A 19,781-nucleotide genomic window follows, 5' to 3' on the forward strand; every position below is an offset into this window, starting at 1 on the left:
CACCATGGCTACAGAATGGGAGCTGGTGCCCAAAACATTTGGAGGGCACCAATTCACATTTCTCTTTCTAACAATTCTGTGTCTTCAGATGTGTCCCCTGAGCATTTCTATTGCTTATATATATGTGTGTGTGTTTGTGTGGAGGACAAATGCAGGCTAATAGGGACATCTAGAGGAATGAGTTGAGAAGTGCATAATTTGGAGTTACATGTCTTATGTAGCAAATGGTTATGAACTTTACTAAGTGAACTTCTGGGAAGGCATTGTGTTCTGTGCTGGAACTGGGTGTAGTCCTAGGCCTCCCAAAGAGTTTTTTTCAAAGCTAGATTTCTTGCAAACATTATTGTTATGACATAAACACCATTGGTGGTAGATGATGCAGCAGATGGTCTACAGCAGAGAAGAGCCCAGCATTCCCTAATAGTTGAATTGGGCCCCAAAGGAATTCTACCCAGATTATGCCAATCTCCCTTTCTTTCCCCAGCCTCAAACGCCTAGGCTAATGCAAAAAGTAACAAACAAAGTTACTAATACAAGTAAACTTTCTGTCTTCACTGGACAACTGTTGATATTAACAACAATGCCAAACTCATCAGCAGGGATCCAACTCATTACATCCATCCCTGCTTGCAATTTTTGGGGTGTGTCGAGAGGGGAGGGCATTGTCCAAAGTTGGAAAGTCCATCCCTTTTTTCTTCTGTCTTCCCTACCATTCTCCTCCCCCTTCTGCTGCTGAAGGGACAGATCACTTCTGCGGGTACCATTTCCGCTCAGTTGTAAGGGGGCTTTTGAAGTTACATTGGGGCTACATGCCATCCTTGGGCTTAAAGGGATCTCTCCTTTAAGAGTTAAAATATGCATTCAGAAATTTCACAGAACCTGAATAAATAAATCCTTCTGAAACAGTGTTTCTCAACCTTCCTAATGCTGTGACCCCTTGATACAGTTCCTCATGTTGTGGTGACCCCCAACCATAAAATTATTTTTTTTACTACTTCATAACTGTCATTTTGCTACTGTTAGTAATTGTATTGTAAATATTTCATATGCAGGATATATTTTCATTCACTGGACTAAATCTGGCGGAAATACCTGATACACCCGCATTTGAATACTGGTGGGATTTGGAGGGGGGTGGTGGTTGTGTGGATTTATTTTGTTATTTGGGAGTTGTAATTGCTGGGATTTCTAGTTAACCTACAATCAAAGAGCATTCTGAACTAAACCAATGATGGAATTGAACCAAACTTGGCACACAGAACTCCCATGACCAACAGAAAATATTGAAAAGGTTTGGTGGGCATTGACCTTGAGTTTTGGAGTTGTAGTTCACCTACATCCACAGAGTACTGTGGACTCAAACAATGATGGCTCTGGACCAAACTTGACACAAGTCCTCAATATGCCCAAATGTGAACACTGGTGGAGTTTGGGGAAAATAGACTTTGACATTTGGGAGTGGCAGATGCTAGATTTATAGTTCACCTACAATGAAACAGCATTCTGAACCCTGCCAATGATAGAATTGGGCCAAACTTCCCACACAGAACCCCCATGATTAACAGAAAATACTGTGTTTTCTGATGCTCTTTAGTGACCCATCTGATACACCCCTTGTGATCCTCTCAAGGGTCCCGACCCCCAGGTTGAGAAATGCTGTTCTAAAATTAAGCTTGGATACTGAGGGTAGGTGTCAGGAAACCCCAACACTTGGACTGAATATTTGAATAGTGAACGGAAACATGAAAAAACAAAAACAAACCTAAGTCACTCCCTCTAGGAGAGGTAAGGTGCATTGATCAGCACCTATTTTCAGAGATTGATTTCAGTGCAACAGGATGTTGCAAATATCTTGAGGTGGACTTCACTAAGAGTGTACATATTAGGATGATTAAATGTGATTTTGTTCATGTATTATCCAACCCTGCTTCATGCCAAACCCTTCAAGGCAGACAGCCCCATTTTAAAGACATTTAGCAGAGAAGCCAAAGGCCTGCATCTCTTTCCTGCTGTTCCATTTCCAAGGTGGAACTCTTTGACTGTGACACAGGCATTGTCTGGACTTGGACCAAAGTTCCACAAGTGAACAGAACTCATTCTTGGCAAGATGAAACTGAGGCCAAAATGTCTCATGCACTTCTTGTGCTTAGACAGAATATATTGCTTGTTATCTGTCAGAAATGCTAGAGTCTTGGCATACTACTTTTCTCTGCTTGATGTTCATAAGAAGAATTCTTTGAATAGTAAGTACCACAGAACAGGCTGCAAAGATGCAAACGACAATTTCTGTGTCATCTCCCTCACGCATTGCTGGTCAAAATCATTACAACAATGTGTCTTTTTTCCATCCTCAATGTAAGGAGGCAGCAGGGTGGGGCGAGAAAGCTGGAGAATACCTTTTAATGGCTGTAACAGTGTTGAAAAGTTAAATATCTAAAGAGAGCTCTGCTGGATTGATTTAGATAGCCACTATCTAATGTTATGACTGTTTCCAAAGGTGGGCAACCAGATTAGTCTAGAATAGCGTTTCTCAACTTGGGGGTCAGCTCCTTCAAGGTCAATCCAGTCACTTCAAGGATGCCATCCATCCATCTTGCCCTTGGTCGGCCCCTCTTCCTTTTTCCTTCCATTTTTCCCAGCATAATTGTCTTCTTTAAGCTATAGGTGCGCTATAAATCCAACAATTCCCAAATCAAGGTCTATTTTCCCCAAACCCCACCAGTGTTCACATTGGGGCATATTGAGTATTCGTGCCAAGTTTGGTTCAGATCTATTGTTGTTTGAGTCCACAGTGCTCTCTGGATGTAGGTGAACTACAACTCCCAAACTCAAGGTCAGTGCCCACCAAACCCTTCTAGTGTTTTCTGTTGGTCAGGGGAGTCCTGTGTGCCACGTTTGTTTCAATTTCATCATTGATGGAGTTCAGAATGTTCTTTGATTGTAGGTTAACTATAAATCCCAGCAACTATAGCCCCCAAATGACAAAATCAATCACTCTGCAACCTCATCAGTATTCATATTTCAGCGTATCGAATATTTGTGCCAAATTTGGTCCAGTGAATGAAAATACATCCTGCATATCAGATATTTACATTATGATTCATAACAATGGCAAAATTACAGTTATGAAGTAGCAATGAAAATTATTTTATAGTTGTGGGTCACCACAACACAAGTAATTGTATTAAGGCAGGGGTCCTCAAACTAAGGCCCGGGGGCCAGATGCGGCCCTCCAAGGTCATTTACCCGGCTCTTGCTCAGGGTCAACCTAAGTCTGATATGACTTGAAAGCACATAACAACAACAACAATCGTATCTCATCAGCTAAAAGAAGGCCCACACTTCCCATTGAAATACTAATAAGTTTATATTTGCTAAAATTGTTCTTCATTTTAATTATTGTATTGTTTTTAAGTGGTTTTGCACCACAAATAAGATATGTGCAGTGTGCATGGGAATTAATTCATTTTTTTTTTCAAATTATAATCCGGCCCGCCCACAGTTTGAGGGACTGTTACCTGGCCCTCTGTTTAAAAAGGTTGAAGACCCTTGTATTAAGGGGTCACAGCATTAGGAAGGTTGAAAAACACTGGTCTAGAAAGTCTAAAAGTAGAGCATGAAAGCAGAAGGCTCTTATTTGTTTATCCTCTGCATCTGTTGTTTAGGGGTCCAAATACATGTCAGAACACCACACCCATGATGCACTTTAGGAAGACCTGGATCTGGCCTTTCCTTGCTTGGAATTCCATTCCCTGAAAATGTTTTTTTTTCCAACTGGGATATTCCTACCTTTCAAAAAAGTAGTTTGGGATACGAAAACATGGTTCCTTGGACCCATGTTGCACTTTAAACCATCTCTCTTTCACCTTAATGGGGATTTCACCATTACACTGCCCTGTTCCTGGGGTTATTTGGCGTGCTGATTCAGAAAATCACACTAGATAGACTGCATGAGCTCTATCATCATCATTATCATCATCATCATTTAATAACTTATTAATCGCCCTCCATCCGAGAATGCTCCAGGCAATTTACAGCTAAATTACAAAAGATAAAATACATACATACAAAAATTAAAAATCAACAGAGATTGAATGCTCTAGTAAAAAGCCAGATCTTAAGTGTGAGAGTAAAAGGCCCTAAGTCATGCATGGCTCTCATGTAGGGCGGCAAGGAATTCCACAAGGCAGGGGCAGAAATAGAAAAAGCCCTGCGTCTGGTCCTTTCCAAGTGCACTTCTCTAGGACCCGGTATATGGAGTAAGTCATGTTGGGCTGGTCGTTGTGACCTCCGATGATGGGAGAAGGAGAGGCAGTCCCTAAGGTACGATGGACCCTGGCCGTAAAGAGTTTTAAAGGTCAGAACTAGCATCTTATACAGGCCACGGTACTCAGTTGGAAGCCAATGTAAATGTTGCAGCACTGATGTTATATGGCATTTCATGGGCGTTCTTGTGAGTAACCTGGCTGCCGCATTCTGAACAATACGAAGCTTTCGGGTCGTAAACATCGGAAGGCCCACATACAGGGCATTGCAATAGTCCAGCCTAGACGCGACCGTGGTAGGGTGCCAGTTGCCTCGCTTGTCGTAGGTGGAAAAAGGCCTGTTTGCTGGCAGCAGCGACCTGAGCTTCCATTGTCAGCTGTGAATCCAGGATGACACCTAAGCTCTTAACAGTGGTTATCATGATTTTGTACAGGTGAACAGATGAAGTGGTATACAGCGTATTTGGGGAAAGTTGGTATTATCCTGGACCAAAAGCAGAGGAACGGGAAAGTCTGTCATGCATTCCAGAAGCTTTTATGTGTATCTCTCTCTCTCCTTATTTTCTATTTAGTGTTTGTGTACTACTAGTCTTCTTGAAAATTCAATAGGGCTCTATCAAGGTATGCCAAATCTAGTCTCCTCCTAAAGCAACACAGCCAAATTCAGAGTGCTATGGATGCTATCATTTTAACAGAAGAGTGTGGAACAGAAAAACTTAGAGGCAACATAATATTTATTATTGAAACAATTATTGTGTTAGCCACCAGTTCATGTAGAAGAAAAAAGGCAGCAGAAAAGCTGCCTTCAGAAAAATAATTGGAAGATACTTGTATTTTATATCTCTTGTCCCTGTTAATAAGAATCATTCACCCTGGTAATCGGTGTTTCTCTCTATGCTATGAATTAGAACATGTTTTATATAAATCTGTGTAGTGGATTCTATTAACGAAATATTTTGAATGTGCACTACCTAATACAATGTCATTTTCCAGATCTGCAGTTTTTCCACTTTCTTAATTATATAACTGATCTAACTAAGAGTCAAATCATGCTGGTGTTTGACTTGCTGGACTGGGATGGCTCAGGAGAGATCAACTTTGATGAATTCTACATGTTGGTGTGCATCATAATGTCTCATGAGGCAAGTTAACATAGATTCCTGTAGGGGTATAGGTATATAAAAAGTGGTCTGTTTCACAGGGACCACGCAGATTTCCAGGGACGACAACAAGTCTACTTCCTGCTTTCCTATCCTTTATGCACTTGACAGAAAACTGGAGAGAGCTCCTGTATTGTTAGTGGGAAACCTTCAACAGATATTGATTGTGAGACAACCAGGTAACCGGCAACATCTGTTGACATTCCCCTTTCTGCACAACAATTAAAGGCACAAGAGCTACAGTATCTCCAGTGTCAGGCCTGCATATTTAGCTCTTGGCCTTCTGTTTTCATTTTACACAGCTCATGTTTCAGCTCCCAAATCTTGTTTTTGTTTTTTTAACACCAGAGAGTTCTTCAGTCATCTGAATTATATAACTCTGGTTTCATATCAGCCGCCTAAACAGTACCAGGTCTCTGCTTAAGATCTTACTTTGCAAATCAACTGACACCATACTAGAAGCTCTTCACTAAAGTCAGGATGTGGTTGCTAAAGTTAGGGATATTGCATCAAAGCTTTCCAATTACCTTTAGCCACAGGATTATAAAGAGGAAACCAGAAAGTTTTCTGGCACATTGGCATTTCTACATCTGACTTCATGCAGTAGTGACAGGTACAAATTGCTTTTACTGACACATCTGCTTTGTAAACTTGGCTAACAAAAGAACATGTCAACTTCAAAGTAAAACAAAAAGCAAATACTTGACATGAAAGTGAAATCATGTGAGAGAATATTATTTTGAGCTAGTTTCTTTTTCAGGAACCTTGTAACTGGATGAGTTCAACTATCCTTGTTTTAGCACACTGTTTTTTAAACTGTATGTCCTCTTAGCTCAATATCACAATCACAAAAACTGGCAACAATAAAAGTTTTCTGGATGCCAACCACTTACACAAATTTGCTAGCAACACTGTGCAGTGCTAAGTGGGCTCTGCAGAAAATGCTACAGCTGTACTCCACAAAATGAAAAATCCACCTGTTTATCAAACCTTGGAAATGCTGATTTATTATTCATAAATGTTTGTTTTTATATCAATTTTCTGGAGTCACAAAAAACTTTCTCAAGTGTAAAGGACTCATGAGTGGGAAAAGCTTAAGAAGCCCTGTTCTAGAGGATATTGACAGCTGGAACTAGACACATCTTGCTTTGGGGTTGTCTCTTAAATCCTGTCATTGCATCCAGACCTTTTCACAGCTCTCCAAAACTGATGCTTTTTAGATATGTTGTACCAGGTATTTTCTGCCAATCCATCCAGTATTCGTGTTTGCTGGGTATGATGGAAACTGTAATCTCATTAGGAGGGTATCAGGTTGAAAAATGCGATTGTATAGTATTTTGCCATCAAGACAGGAAGAGATGTGAAGAATCTCGTTATGAGGTTGTCCTCTGAAATTCCCTTTCTTCACTTCCCTTTTTTGGTGCAGAACATTTCCCAATCTCATTAACTGTCCTGAAACCCTTCAGTGTTGTAAAGCATTCAGGCATATATAGCTGTGACCTTCATCTTACACAAGCAATAACATGAGGTTAAAACCATTGAAGCAATTGGATATGTCAATGGTAAATAAAACATTACTGCATACAGGCGAGTGGGAGAGGGAATGGAATACCGCACAATGCTACTAACTTCTCCTTGACTTTGTCTTTGCATTACTGGAAGTTTGCCAGTCCAGTTTTCACAGAATCATAGAGTAATAGAGTTGGACCAGACTACAGTCCAACCCCCTGCCATGCAGGAAAAGCATAATCAAAGCCCCCCTGACATATGGCAATCCAGCCACTTTTTAAAAGTCTCCACCAGCTGGAAATTTTTGTTAGATTGGATAGCCAGCATATTCATGTTTCCATATGCCTGATGCAAGTAAAGGCAGCAGGGGAGCTCAAGGGATCACTGCAGAGGAGAGGGGTTTCAATTCCAAGGCAGGGTGCGGCTAAGGAACTCTGCCTGACCCCACTGTAACTCTTTCCAGATACTCTAAAGGTCATGGCAATTTACCCGCTCCCTTTTTCTGAGTAAGGAGACTATTACATTATTACATCTTCTCCGCATTTCAGACCATTGGGCGAAATCAGATAAACTAGAACAGCCTCACATTCAGTGGAGCCTGTTGAGAACAAGATTCAGTCTGGTGTTGATTTTATCTATAGAAGACAAAATGTGACCCTCCAGCTATGCTGAATGGCTGCTCCCAGCACCCCTTACTTATTTATTCCATTTATATGCTACTTTCCCCCTGGATTAGAACCTAAGGTTGCTCACCAAAGAATAAACTAAAAATAACACTGATATATAAATCCCATTTTCCTGTTTCCAACAGACCTCACAACCTCTGAGGATACCTGTGGTACAGCTGGCTGAGTGTCAGCTGCTTAAGATCACTTCTGACCAAAAGGTCATGAGTTCGAAGCCAGCCCGGGTCGAAGTGAGCTTCTGACCAGTTGTGTAGCTTGTTGTCGACCTTTGCTACCCGAAAGACAGTTGCATCTGTCAAGTAGAAAAATTAGGTACCACCTATGTGTGGGGAGGCTAATTTAACTAATTTACAAGGCTATAAAAAAAACTCCAGCAAAGCACTCCAGCAAAGAATGCGGGCAATGTGGAAGTACTTCATCAGTGTCACAGATGGACGATGAAAGCGACAGCTGCCCTGGCAGCCAGAAAAGTTAAATAGCCTCTGACTGTCTGTCTATATCTGTTGTGTGTCTTTGGCATTGAATGTTTGCCATATATGTGTACATTGTAATCCACCCTGAGTCCCCTGTGAGGTGAGAAGGGCGGAATATAAATACTGTAAATAAATAAATCATCCGGAGAGAATGCTTCTGAAACATGGCAGTACGGCCTGGAAAACTCACAACAACCCCAAACTAATACAGTTCTAACATGCAATTAAAATCATCACACTGAAATAACGTGTTACAAAAAAACCACAATTAAAAACATTTTAAAAAACCAGCACCTTTCCCTCTCTTTGCCAATGCTTAGTTTCTTTACCCTGGAATAGAATATAGGAATTGAGATAAGCAGGAAAAGGTAATGTTGTTCTTTAACTTCATTTTTTGAACCAGAATCACGTTGAAAAGCAGTTCATGTATCGTCACTGTCATGCTGTTTTTGAGTTGCTGGACATTGACGGGGGCCACACGGTGGGCCCTGCAGAATTCCAAGCCACTCGTTTCCTATTCAATATTAAGAAGAGCGAGCTGAGCCAAATATTCAAGGATTTTGACATCTCTGGCGATGAGGTAACCAATGGGGTTGAGTGGGAGGGAAGCTGCCCTATCTTATTGTCTCATCTGAATATGTCTTTGACCTTCATCAGGCTGAAAAAAAAAGACTCTTTTGAGGATGTGGTTGTGTTTCAACATAAGGAAAAGTGTGCTGTGCATACCTATTCTTTTTATATTGCTCATCGATATCATTTCTCACCAAATATGGGGTGGAAGTACCCTGTATTCAGCCTAAAGGTCATTGATAAGAAATGAGGGCCTTTCCACACAGTCATATAACACAGAATATCAAGGCAGAAAATCCCACAATATCTGCTTTGAACTGCATTATCTGAGTCCACACTGCCATATAGTGTTCCCTCGCTACTTCGCGGTTCTCTTTTTATGGACTCGCTGTTTTGTGGGTTTTTGCCTCCCAGTTTATGAATGGTTGCCATTGCCCAGAGCGGCGTTCTAATTCCCACCTCCTGGCAACAATGGAGTGGGGAAGGAGGTTTCACCCTCTCCCTTGGGTGAGAGGCAGCCAATCAAGAAAGATTGCAAAGCAAAGCAGAGATAGCTGGGGGGGGGGGGGGGGGGGGAAGGGTACGCAGTGCCTTTAAATCTCTCCTCACTTCTGCCTCACCCCCAGTGTTGGACACGACTGGACTTAATGTCAGGGGAAAACCTTTACCTTTACCTTGTATTTATGGTTTTATGGTGACATTCACTTTTTAAATTATGAAGTAGCCCACTCATTTCTATTTTACCCCTACACTCTGCAACCCCTGAGACTTTTCCTAGATTGAAATGAAATGACAGGACCAAATATAAAGTTAAACCCCTAGGCCAGTTTTGTAGCCACACTCAAACTATAGAATTTTCAGCAGTAGCAAGAGGCTGAACAAGATGTGTCAGAGGTGCATCTACACTGTAGAATTAATGCACTTTGACATCATTTTAACTGTTGTCACACAATGTTATGGAATTCTGGGATTTGTGAGGCATCAGCATTCTGTTAGACTAAAGACCATATAAACATAAATGATTCTGGCCCAGCTTACCTGCCCGAATGTATCTCCTCCTATGAACCATCTAGGACAGTGGTTCTCAAGCGGGGGTCCCCAGATGTTTTTGGCCTACAACTTCCAGAAATCCCAGCCAATTTACCAGCTGTTAGGATTTCTGGGAGTTGAAGGCCAAAAACATCTGGGGATCTCAGGTTGAGAACCACTGATCTAGGAGCTTAAGATCATCTGGGGAAGCCCTGCTCTCGATGCCGCCTGCCTCGCAAGTGTAATTGGCAGGGACGAAGGACAGCACCTTCTCAGTAGTGGCCTCTCGACTATAGAACTACCTCCCCAGGGATATTAGATTGGTCCCCTCCCTCCTGACATTCCGGAAAAAAGTAAAGACCTAGCTCTTTGAGCAAGCTTTTGAAAATGCAGCGGAATAGGTAACACGGAAATATGAATGATGAAGATGGAATGGCCAGATGATGTTACTGGATAACGTTTTTAACAGGATGACACCAATGATTATATGTTTTAATGGTTTTTATATATGTTTTATACTGTCATGTTGATTGTTTTTAATTGCAGTTTTATGAATGCCTGGCATCAAATTATGCCAACCTGTAACCTGCCTTGAGTCACCGTATGGCTGAGAAAGGCTGGCTATAAATATCGTAAATAAATAAATAAAATAAATATAAAGCTATAGGTCCAATGTTTCCATAACATTGAGCCATGGCAATTAAAATGGTGTCAGACACCTTTCTCTGTCAAATAGTGTGGTGCCTCACCACCACCACCTGGTTTTCTGGCAATTAGTTCATTAGATGCACACCTAGTTACTAGGCTTGGGTGATTTTAAAAAAATGTTTCAAAACCCATTTCGGTTATATGGGGTGCTGGTAGTTCGATTCTAAAATCACTTCCAATTTAAAAAAATAAATAAAAACTTTCCAAACCTTCCAAATTGCTTTGTTAATGGCAGACACACATGCACAGTAGGAAAAAAACAGCAGCACTGGCACTGGGGTAACTTCAGGGGATTCTCCCTCCCTCATTTTTAGACCAATCTTGATGGAACTTGCTACAGTGGTAGAACACATGGACCACTGTTAGCTCATAACCTTTAACTTCTCCATGGATTTTTGGTGAATTTTCAGTTTTTATAAAAACATTTTTTAATAATAAAGAAAATCTGTTCCTGGTTTGAAAATGTTAATTATGGTTTCAATGGGTGGCCTTTACTTTGAAAGTAGTCGTTCTACTCCAGAAACTTTGTGTGGCACAAACTGTGTTAAATTGGTGGAGAACGGAAATCATAGTACAGACCCTATCAAGGGATATCTAAATTGACCCCCTTCTTCTGGGCAGAAAGGCACCATCCAAACTCTCCTGTCATCCATTTTCTTTCTCTACTGAGTTAGAGGGGACCCTCGAGACATATCCATCCGTTTATTCCTATTTGCAGATGCAATCAATCATTTAATTTTATCATTACTTACTGACGTAAAGGGCTGGCTGGCTGTGGCTGGCTACCCCAGTGCTTTGTTCATGGCAATCAGGCCAAAGTGAAATGATTGGCTTTTAAGCAGTTTATGTTCTCTTGGCTTTGCAAAAGTTGCTTATTACTTTGATGTGTTCTTTCGACCCCTTTGTAGATTAAATTAGATTATTTTATATTTAGACTAAGACTACTACAGACAGCTATAGTGGTCCTTCAGCTATTTTGGCTAATGAACAGCAGGGCAGTGTGGGAAATGTAGTTTAGCAGCAGGGCCTTCTGCAATCTCTACCATTGAGGGCCTGGCCTTCATAAACTACAATGGCTGTGATTAGCCATGCCCACCTCATCCCTCCCTTGCATTGTTGGGGGGGAGGGAAAGCATAAGAATTTAAAACTTTTTAGACTTTACTATGGTTGTGAAAATTAAAATAACCTTGGGATACATATTCTGAACATTATGGAATATTTCCGAAAAAAGGGTAAGTGGTTCAAATTGGGATCCCCCCCCCCCCTTCCTGCATGGTTCAAAACTGCTTCAAAAGTTTTTTATGACTTTCAGCCTCTTCCGAACGAACCTATCCAACCCTACTAGTTAATATAACTGTGAGTGGACTTTCATGAGCATGGACACGTTGGGGGTGGGAGAACGTTGGCAAGAAGGATGGTGATGTTTGAAAGGTGGAAGTTAAGTTTTGACAGATCATTTCATAAACTTGCCATTCATATTTCATTAAATCGTTTTTTTCTCTCTATTTTAAAAAGCAACTGAACTACAAAGAATTCAGGATGTTTACGATCTTCTGCATTGACAGACAACAAAGGAAGGCAAGGGAAAAGCTGAAGAGGCAGATGTCTAAGGGTGAAACTGAGGAGGGTACCCTTAGAGATGAAGAGACTGGAGGTTAATTATATGCAGAAGAAAACAGCAGCATCCCTTTTGTAGCCAGAAAATTAAATCATAAAAGGGGGAAAAGACAGCCAATAAAGAGGATTTTAATTAAAAACATTCCAACCAAAGTTCCTGAATGATATCACAAGAGACAACTGATGGCGCTGAGCTTTTTAAATACTAAAATCTTCTTTTAAAATGGAAGAACAATGCTCAGCTTTCTATCTATGCTTGCTTAGTAAAAAGCTAAACTTTCAAAATTGTGGGTTCATCTCCAAAATATTATCTCTCAAAGGAACATGGCATCCTTTCATTCCTATTGTATAGTTCTTCACTCTATTGGTTCTATTATTGTCTTTTCATTTTGTCTTTAATGTGTAATGTGCTCTGTTGATAATTCACCATACCTACTCTTTGAAAAAAGGATCACTTGTTCTACTTTTTGTCTTTTTGTCTTTTACTTCTTTCTATAAATTACTATAACTGTTATTTTTCTCCCTGTGTACAAGTTGCTGAACATGGAAATCTGATCTTTTTTCTTCCACCTTTAAAAATTGCTTCTTGCTTGACCTTGAAAGCTATAATCAATCAACTAATGAAGCTCTTCTTTCTTTTTGGCTCCAGATAATGTATTTTTTGCATTCTTTTCTGACAGTGTCATGGTTTCAATCTAGAGCTGTTCTGGCTCCTGTTCAGTTAGGTTTAAATAATACAAAGTTGTTCTGCACAAGATCTTTAGTTTTTACAGGGATGTTCTTCAGCATTTATTTTGACACAATGATTGATTTAGTGTATTTCTTTAGCTTTACAGTCTGAATTTATACCAGCAAATGCTCACTGCTTCCAGTGAAAAAATAAGGAAATTATCAAGATGGGGTTTTGAATCTCTGGCTCAGTCAGGCACATCCAGTTATGGCCTTCAGTGTATCTGTTTTTCACCAGGATTCAAGACTAGCAACACAATCCGTTCCTCAAATTGATTGCACACATGGATTGGACCACAGTTTTATTTTGGTCATTTACAACCTTTGATCCAATGACTTGAAAAAGTGCATATTCTAAGTTACATTTACAAATTGGCCTCCTAATTCAGTATATTTTATGCATAAGAGGAGGAAGGGAAAGGAAAGAATAATAGAGAATACAATGTTATTATTTGAATCTAATGCTCACCATTTTTGTCTAAACAACCCTGCCAAAATGTGGGTACACATTAGATTCACATCATTTAGTAATCTTAGTGCTGAGCCAAAGCAAAAATGGAAGCTGTTTCAGGAGGAGCACCTGGAAATCCTATTTGAGGGAACTTTTCTCTAGTTTAATGGCCAGGGCTTAATGCCATTCTAGGATTTGTAGTCTGATCAGGTACCAGCATTATTTGGCAGAGAGGCTCAAAACCTTGTCAAACTACTATCCCCAGGATTTCACATTGAACCAAGGCAATCAAAGTAGATACATACAGCAGGGGTCCTCAAACTAAGGCCCGGGGCCCGGATATGCCCCTCCAAGGTCATTTACCTGGCCTTCGGTCAGGGTCAACCTAAGTCTGAAATGACTAAAAAGCACACAACAACAACAACAACAATCCTATCTCATCAGCCAAAAGCAGGCCCACACTTCCCACTGAAATACTAATAAGTTTATGCTTGTTAAAATATAACAAATATAAACTTATTAGTATAAGTTTATATTTGTTATGTACTACATAACAATGTGCATAGGAATTCATTCATGTTTTCTTTTTCAAATTATAATCCGGCCCTCCAACAGTTTGAGAGACTGTGACCTGGCCCTCTGTTTAAACAGTTTGAGGACCCCTGTTCTACAGCATAGATGCACCAAAAAGGTTTTCTTTTCCATCACTGGAAGCTTTGGCGCTCGAACACAATTGTTTATAACAACACAATTCTAACCAGGTAGAAATAGTAATGCACCCCTTTTTTGGCCAAATAACAAAGAGCTTTTTGCTGCTGCACATTACATTTGGCAGCATGTAATGTGCAGTTTTGAAAACTGAGGTGTGCAATAGATTCAATAGCACATTAGAGTCAAATAAATATGGGTATATAAAAGCTGATTTTCCACTCAGAATGCAAGCTGGACTGGATGGCCCACGAGGTCTCTTCCAACTCTATTATTCGATGATTCTGTGATCTTCTAATCCAAACTGAAAACCAATCAGCTTATACAAGTTGGCCAACTTTCTAGTAAACATCAGCATATACTGTACCTGATAAAACTCCAGATCTTGAAAATGTGAATTAAATTCAGGGAGACTATGGCCTGATAATTGCCTCCTAGTGCATGTTTATGCTGTGCATAAGAGTTATTTTAAAAGAGAAAGGCATGCATTTTGACAACATTTTACAGAGGCAGGAGTGTAACATATACTCATTGTCACTTGCATAACAACTCTGTAGTATCTTTCATTCAATGGAGGAGCCTTAAAGTGGGGACTTGTCCAAATGGAAAAACGGAATATGTAGCTGATCATTGCAGAGAGAAAAAGTATTTCACAAGGAAAATAAGATTGATGCATGGGATTTGATACAAGAACACCATCCTTGTGTCAGCCCACATCCATGTTTTCAAAAATTGACCCCCTTTCCCAAACTGAAGAATTAAATACATTATTTCTATTAAATATATATTTTAATTAATATAACTTTCGCAGTTTCAAAGGTTCAATGGCGTAGTCTTTTGCAACAGTTCATCTCCGCAACCACCTGGAGCCTCGAAATTCCTGAAAGGATGAAATCAATCATATATCACCACCACCACCAACAACAATTTTTTTTATTTATAATCTGCCCTATCTTTCTGTGGGGACTTAGCCCAAAGTCCTGGGGAGATGGAAGAGAAATGTCCTTTAAACAACAGACTAATCCCAAATCCCCTCACCCAGAGAGTTTTGCCCTAATTAAGCACTCTTGATTTTTCCCTTATGACTAGATTCATGGATATAATTTATTGGTGAAACATGAAAGGGGGGTAGGGGTGTCATGCATACATATCCTATATCAATTGGAATTGGGGCGCTCTTGCAGTGACAACTACAGATATCATCCAGCACACTCAAGAGAACTTTATACAATATAATGTTATATGTATGTGCTTCTGTAACTGGGAAACGGGTCTGGTGTCCTGCTGAGAGGAAATCCCCTCAGACAGGCAAAATAAAAGAAAAAGACCCAATTAAAGGCACAATCGGGGCCAGGTTATGGGGTCAGCCCCTGATTAACGACACAATCAGGGCCAGGTTGTCTAAAGTTTAGGGTGGGGGCTGGGTAAATTATCTTAGAGGGCCACATTCGGCTCCTGGGCCTTAGTTTGGGGATCCCTGGTCTAGATCAAGGGAACTAATTGTTACCTTCCATTCTGCTTGGGTCAGATCTCATCTGGAGGACTGTGTTCAGTTCTGGCCACTGCAATTCAAGAGGGATATTGACAAGCTGGAACGTGTCTGGAGAAGGGCAACCAAAATGATCAATATTTTGGAAACCAAGTCCTTTGGGGAATGGCTGAGAGTTGGGTATGTTTAGCTTGAGAGAAAAGAAGGCTGAGATGCAACTTGATAGCTAAGTTAAGCATCTGAAAGGATGTCACATTGCAAGGGGGGAAAGCTTGTTTACTGCTGCTGTGTAAACTTACTATGATTATTATGGTTATTATTAATTTTTATCCTGCTTTTCTTTCCCATCAGGGATTCAAAGCAACTAACAAGGAGGTATAAATCATACAAGGTACACTGGGATAAAAGAAGTAGACATAATTAAAAAAAATAACAATTGAAACATAAAGCAGTTAGACCATAATAGAACATTTGCTGATTAAAATATATTTAACACTTTAGGTATAGTTAAACCTAAATAAACATAAATCGAAGTCATTATCCATCCAATTGCCACTTGTCCATAAAGGTATTGCACAAAAAAGGTTCAGCCCATATGTTACTATGGCGCCTACCACTCTTGTATTATTATTCACCGAAGGCCTGATTCCAGATAAAAGTTTTTATCTGATTTTTTGTATGTCAGGAGCGACTTGAGAAATTGTAGAAATTGAGAAATCTGATGCCTGAAAGTTAGTAGGAAGGGGGCCATTCTGTCTTTCGGGAGTTCCAGAGATGCGGATCAGTCACAGAAAAGACCCTCTCTCATTCCCACCAACCATATTTGCAATGGTGGTGAGACTGAGAGAAGGACCTCTCCTGTTGATCTCAGGGCTTGTGCAGGCTCATAGAGGGAGATGCGGTTTTTTAAGTAGACTGACCATTGAACCAGGTGGAGCTTCCAAATGCTCTTTTGAGGTAGCCCATGTACAGTGTGTTGCAGTAGTCTAAATGAGATGTAACCAAGGTATGTACCACCATAGCCAGATCAGGTTTTTCAAAGTATGAGCACAGCTGATGCACAAGTTTTAACTGTGCAAAGGCCCTCCTGTCCACCGTCCACACCTGGAACACTCTACCCCAAAGTGTGGTGGAGGTTCCTTCTATGGAGGCTTTTAAACAGAGGCTGGGTGGCCATCTGTCAGGGATGCTTTGAAAGAGATTGTCCTGCTTCTTGGCAGGGGGTTGGACTGGATGGCCCACGAGGTCTCTTCCAACTCTATGATTCTAGGGTCAGTGCTGAGTCCAAGACGACCCCCAAGGTACAGACCTGCATCTTCAGGGGGAGTGTTACCCCATTTAACACAGGCTGTAGCCCTATGGAGAATTATAGAGACAATGGATTCAAACTCCAGAGAAAAAAGATTGCACCTAAATTTTAGGAAGAACTGACTGTAAGAGCTGTTTGGCAGTGAAATATGCTGCCGCAGAGCATGGTGGAGCCTCCTTCTGTGGAGGTTTTTAAGCAGAGCTTGGATGGCCATTGGAGACACTTTTATTTTGTGTTCCTGAGCAGCATAGAGTTGGACTGGATGGCCCTTATGGTCTCTTCCAACTCTATGATCCTACTGCTTTTTTATTTAAATCTGTGAACAATCAAATTCACAAAAAATAAACCTGCAAATGTGGGAAGCCAAATGCATTTGCTAAAACTCTTGAAAATGTTATCTCCTGAGTTAATGGATGCAGTCATTTCTATTCCAGTCTTCCAGCTTCATGTACTTAATGTGCACAAGCAAGGGTAGCCATTTTGAAGACTAAACATTAGTGTTTTATTTCGTGTCAGGAGTGACTTGAGAAACTGCAAGTCACTTCTGATGTGAGAGAATTGGTTGTCTGCAAGGACATTGCCCAAGAGACAATGTCCTTGCAGACCATCCTGTGGGAGTCTTCTCTCATGTCCCTGCCTGAGAAGCTGGAGCTGACAGACAAGAGCTCACCCCACTCCCTGGATTCAAACTGCCAACCTTTCAATCATCAGTCCTGCCGGCACAATGGTTTAACCTTTTGTGCCACGGGGGCTCCTACTAAACATTAGTGATACAAAGGGTGAATATTTTCCATATGATTTGATGTTAAATGACTACCAATAATTCTTTAGAAAGCCTTGAATATATGCACCAAAGCATTCCTATAATACATTCAAAACCATTCACTGTTCTGAAGTCTTAAATGTACTATTATTACATTTATTTAGCTCCAGGTTAGAAGAAAAATGACACAGAGCTTGTATTTTAAGGCAAGGCATTTCCAGAACCAATTTTATTTTTAAAAGCAGAAAGGTAACCAGAAGTGTTTTTTTTTCCTTTTATGTTTAGTACAAGTTCTATACAACACATTTCTGACTTTCAGGAAACCATGATGATTCAATTATAAAACCCTTATTTCACTTAACTGTTCAAAAAGAACCTGGCTGTGTTTTGCTATAGATTTTTAAATGTGTGTATATACTACTGCAACATCAGCATTAACAGAGGTAAAGTATAAATATACAGTGCACCTTGAGAAAGGTTAACTCTAACATTCACTGTGTTTCCAGGCAGGGGAACAATTCATCCCTGGGCTGAAGGAGCCTGTAAAAAAAGGTTCACACAACCCGTGTGCACAATTAGAAGATTCTTTAATTTTATAAAAGTTACAGAAAAGAAAGTATCGCATCACTGAAATTCCCTCATCTCTGTAGTCACGGAATCTGTGTTCCTCTGCATCAGTACCAAATTGCCCAATTGACTATGTCACAAGGTTGCTTCTCTGATACATGGCACACAACAAACACTTTACAAAAAAAGATTTACCAGAAAAGAGAAGATATTTTATTTAAGAATACAAATTGATGGTACCAGCCATCTTTGGAAGCCACTACCATGAGGCAAATAGGACATCAAGCCTTTGCTCATTACATTAGAGAAGAATGTAATCACACGCTTCCAACTGCCTAGGGCACTTGGAAGGCGTTCTCCAGTTTCTAGAGGTTCCCAGGACGTGGAGAAGAGAGGCACCAGAAAGGAGACCCTTGAAAGAAGACCCTTTCATTATTTCAGTTAATGGCCCAGCAAACTCCTGTTTGTCAGTACGTAAGTGAGAGATGGAGAATGAGAATCTTTGAGCTATCACTACTTTTTGGCAAAATTCAATTGCCAAAGAAAAAAAACTATAATACTCCAAGTCTTTGCACTTTCTATTTCACAACACAATTCTCATCCATACATCATTCAGAAATAACCAATACATGACTTCATCCAAAGAATAGAAACATGTTTCTTCATGGGTTGCCAACCGTTTAAGTCAGTGGGGTTCAAACCATTGTGGAGTCAACTATGCTTAGACAAAAATCAAACTACTAATCGTATTTAAACTATTGGTACTTTTGAAGATTGTGGACATGTATCACAGTACATGCCTCTCTCAAAATATGTGTTGCAGCACTGCAGTTGGATATCTCAGGCTTCCTATAAGTACCCAAGTTTACAAGGAAAGTAAAGAGAGATGGGCAAAAAAGCCAGCCAATTTAAATTTAGACTCACTCTTGGGAGACAGAATATTTTTAAAGAACTGGATTAGTCTAGGACACCTGTCAACCAGCCAAAAGAAACTGCATGTTGTAGTTTCATATTCCCAAGTTCTATAATAATAATAATAATAATAATAATAATAATAATAATAATAATAATAATAGAAAAACGTTGAAAAGGCAGTTTGCTTCCATCTCAGCTCTGTTCAATATCTCCCATTGTCAGCATTCCTTTGGACCATTTAACATGCTGATTGTACAAATTGCTTTATAAAAACATACTCAGGGAAAAAAGGAGGTACACCAAAAGGGGAATATTATTGCCAGATAGACAAAGAAACTGTACATCCTCCCAGCTCCATACAGGTTTAACTGAACACCATCAAGGTAAAAGGTTGACAGAATTCATGTAGAAAAAAGCCAACAGAGTAGCCTTTTTGTATTACAGAACAGTTTTCCAGCAATCCGATATGTGTAACCATAGCAGGCAAAAAGAATAGGGACAAATTAAGATATGTCAATGCTTTCAAAGTGTTGTGTTAAATGGCCTGATTTGCATTAACATAGCAGATATGTTTTCATAATGCTATTTTCTCCCAAAGGAGTAATGCACTGAATATGCCAGACCATTTCCTCATCTTGCTAGTGACATTTATCATTTTGTTTTATCAAATGCTGTGCCACAGCTGAATATATTAATAATATCTGTCTGACTCCTGATGATTTTTGAAAAATGACTCCTGATGTTAAGAAAATCAAGAGATATTATCCCTGCCCATCAAGATGCTCTTAAAAGCTAGTTATTACACTGCAATTTTACATCACCTTGTTTCAGC

At 40.0% G+C, this 19,781-nt stretch overlaps 2 protein-coding genes across 2 annotated transcripts in view; one reads left to right on the forward strand and one right to left on the reverse strand.

Annotated features, from left to right (window-relative positions):
* The window catches only part of STK10 (serine/threonine kinase 10), a 129,967-nt gene that overhangs the window by 81,796 nt on the left and 28,390 nt on the right, over nt 1-19,781 (reverse strand). The gene's annotated exons all lie outside the window — the stretch shown is intronic.
* EFCAB9 (EF-hand calcium binding domain 9) lies at nt 1,510-12,302 on the forward strand. The gene is made up of 4 exons (XM_060760983.2): nt 1,510-2,243; nt 5,259-5,407; nt 8,497-8,673; nt 11,917-12,302. The coding sequence occupies exons 1-4, from the start codon at nt 2,108-2,110 to the stop codon at nt 12,058-12,060; spliced, it is 606 nt and encodes a 201-aa protein (XP_060616966.2). The 5' UTR covers nt 1,510-2,107; the 3' UTR covers nt 12,061-12,302.

Source organism: Anolis sagrei, chromosome 2, assembly GCF_037176765.1.
Source record: "Anolis sagrei isolate rAnoSag1 chromosome 2, rAnoSag1.mat, whole genome shotgun sequence".
In the NCBI taxonomy this organism is placed as follows: domain Eukaryota; kingdom Metazoa; phylum Chordata; class Lepidosauria; order Squamata; family Dactyloidae; genus Anolis; species Anolis sagrei.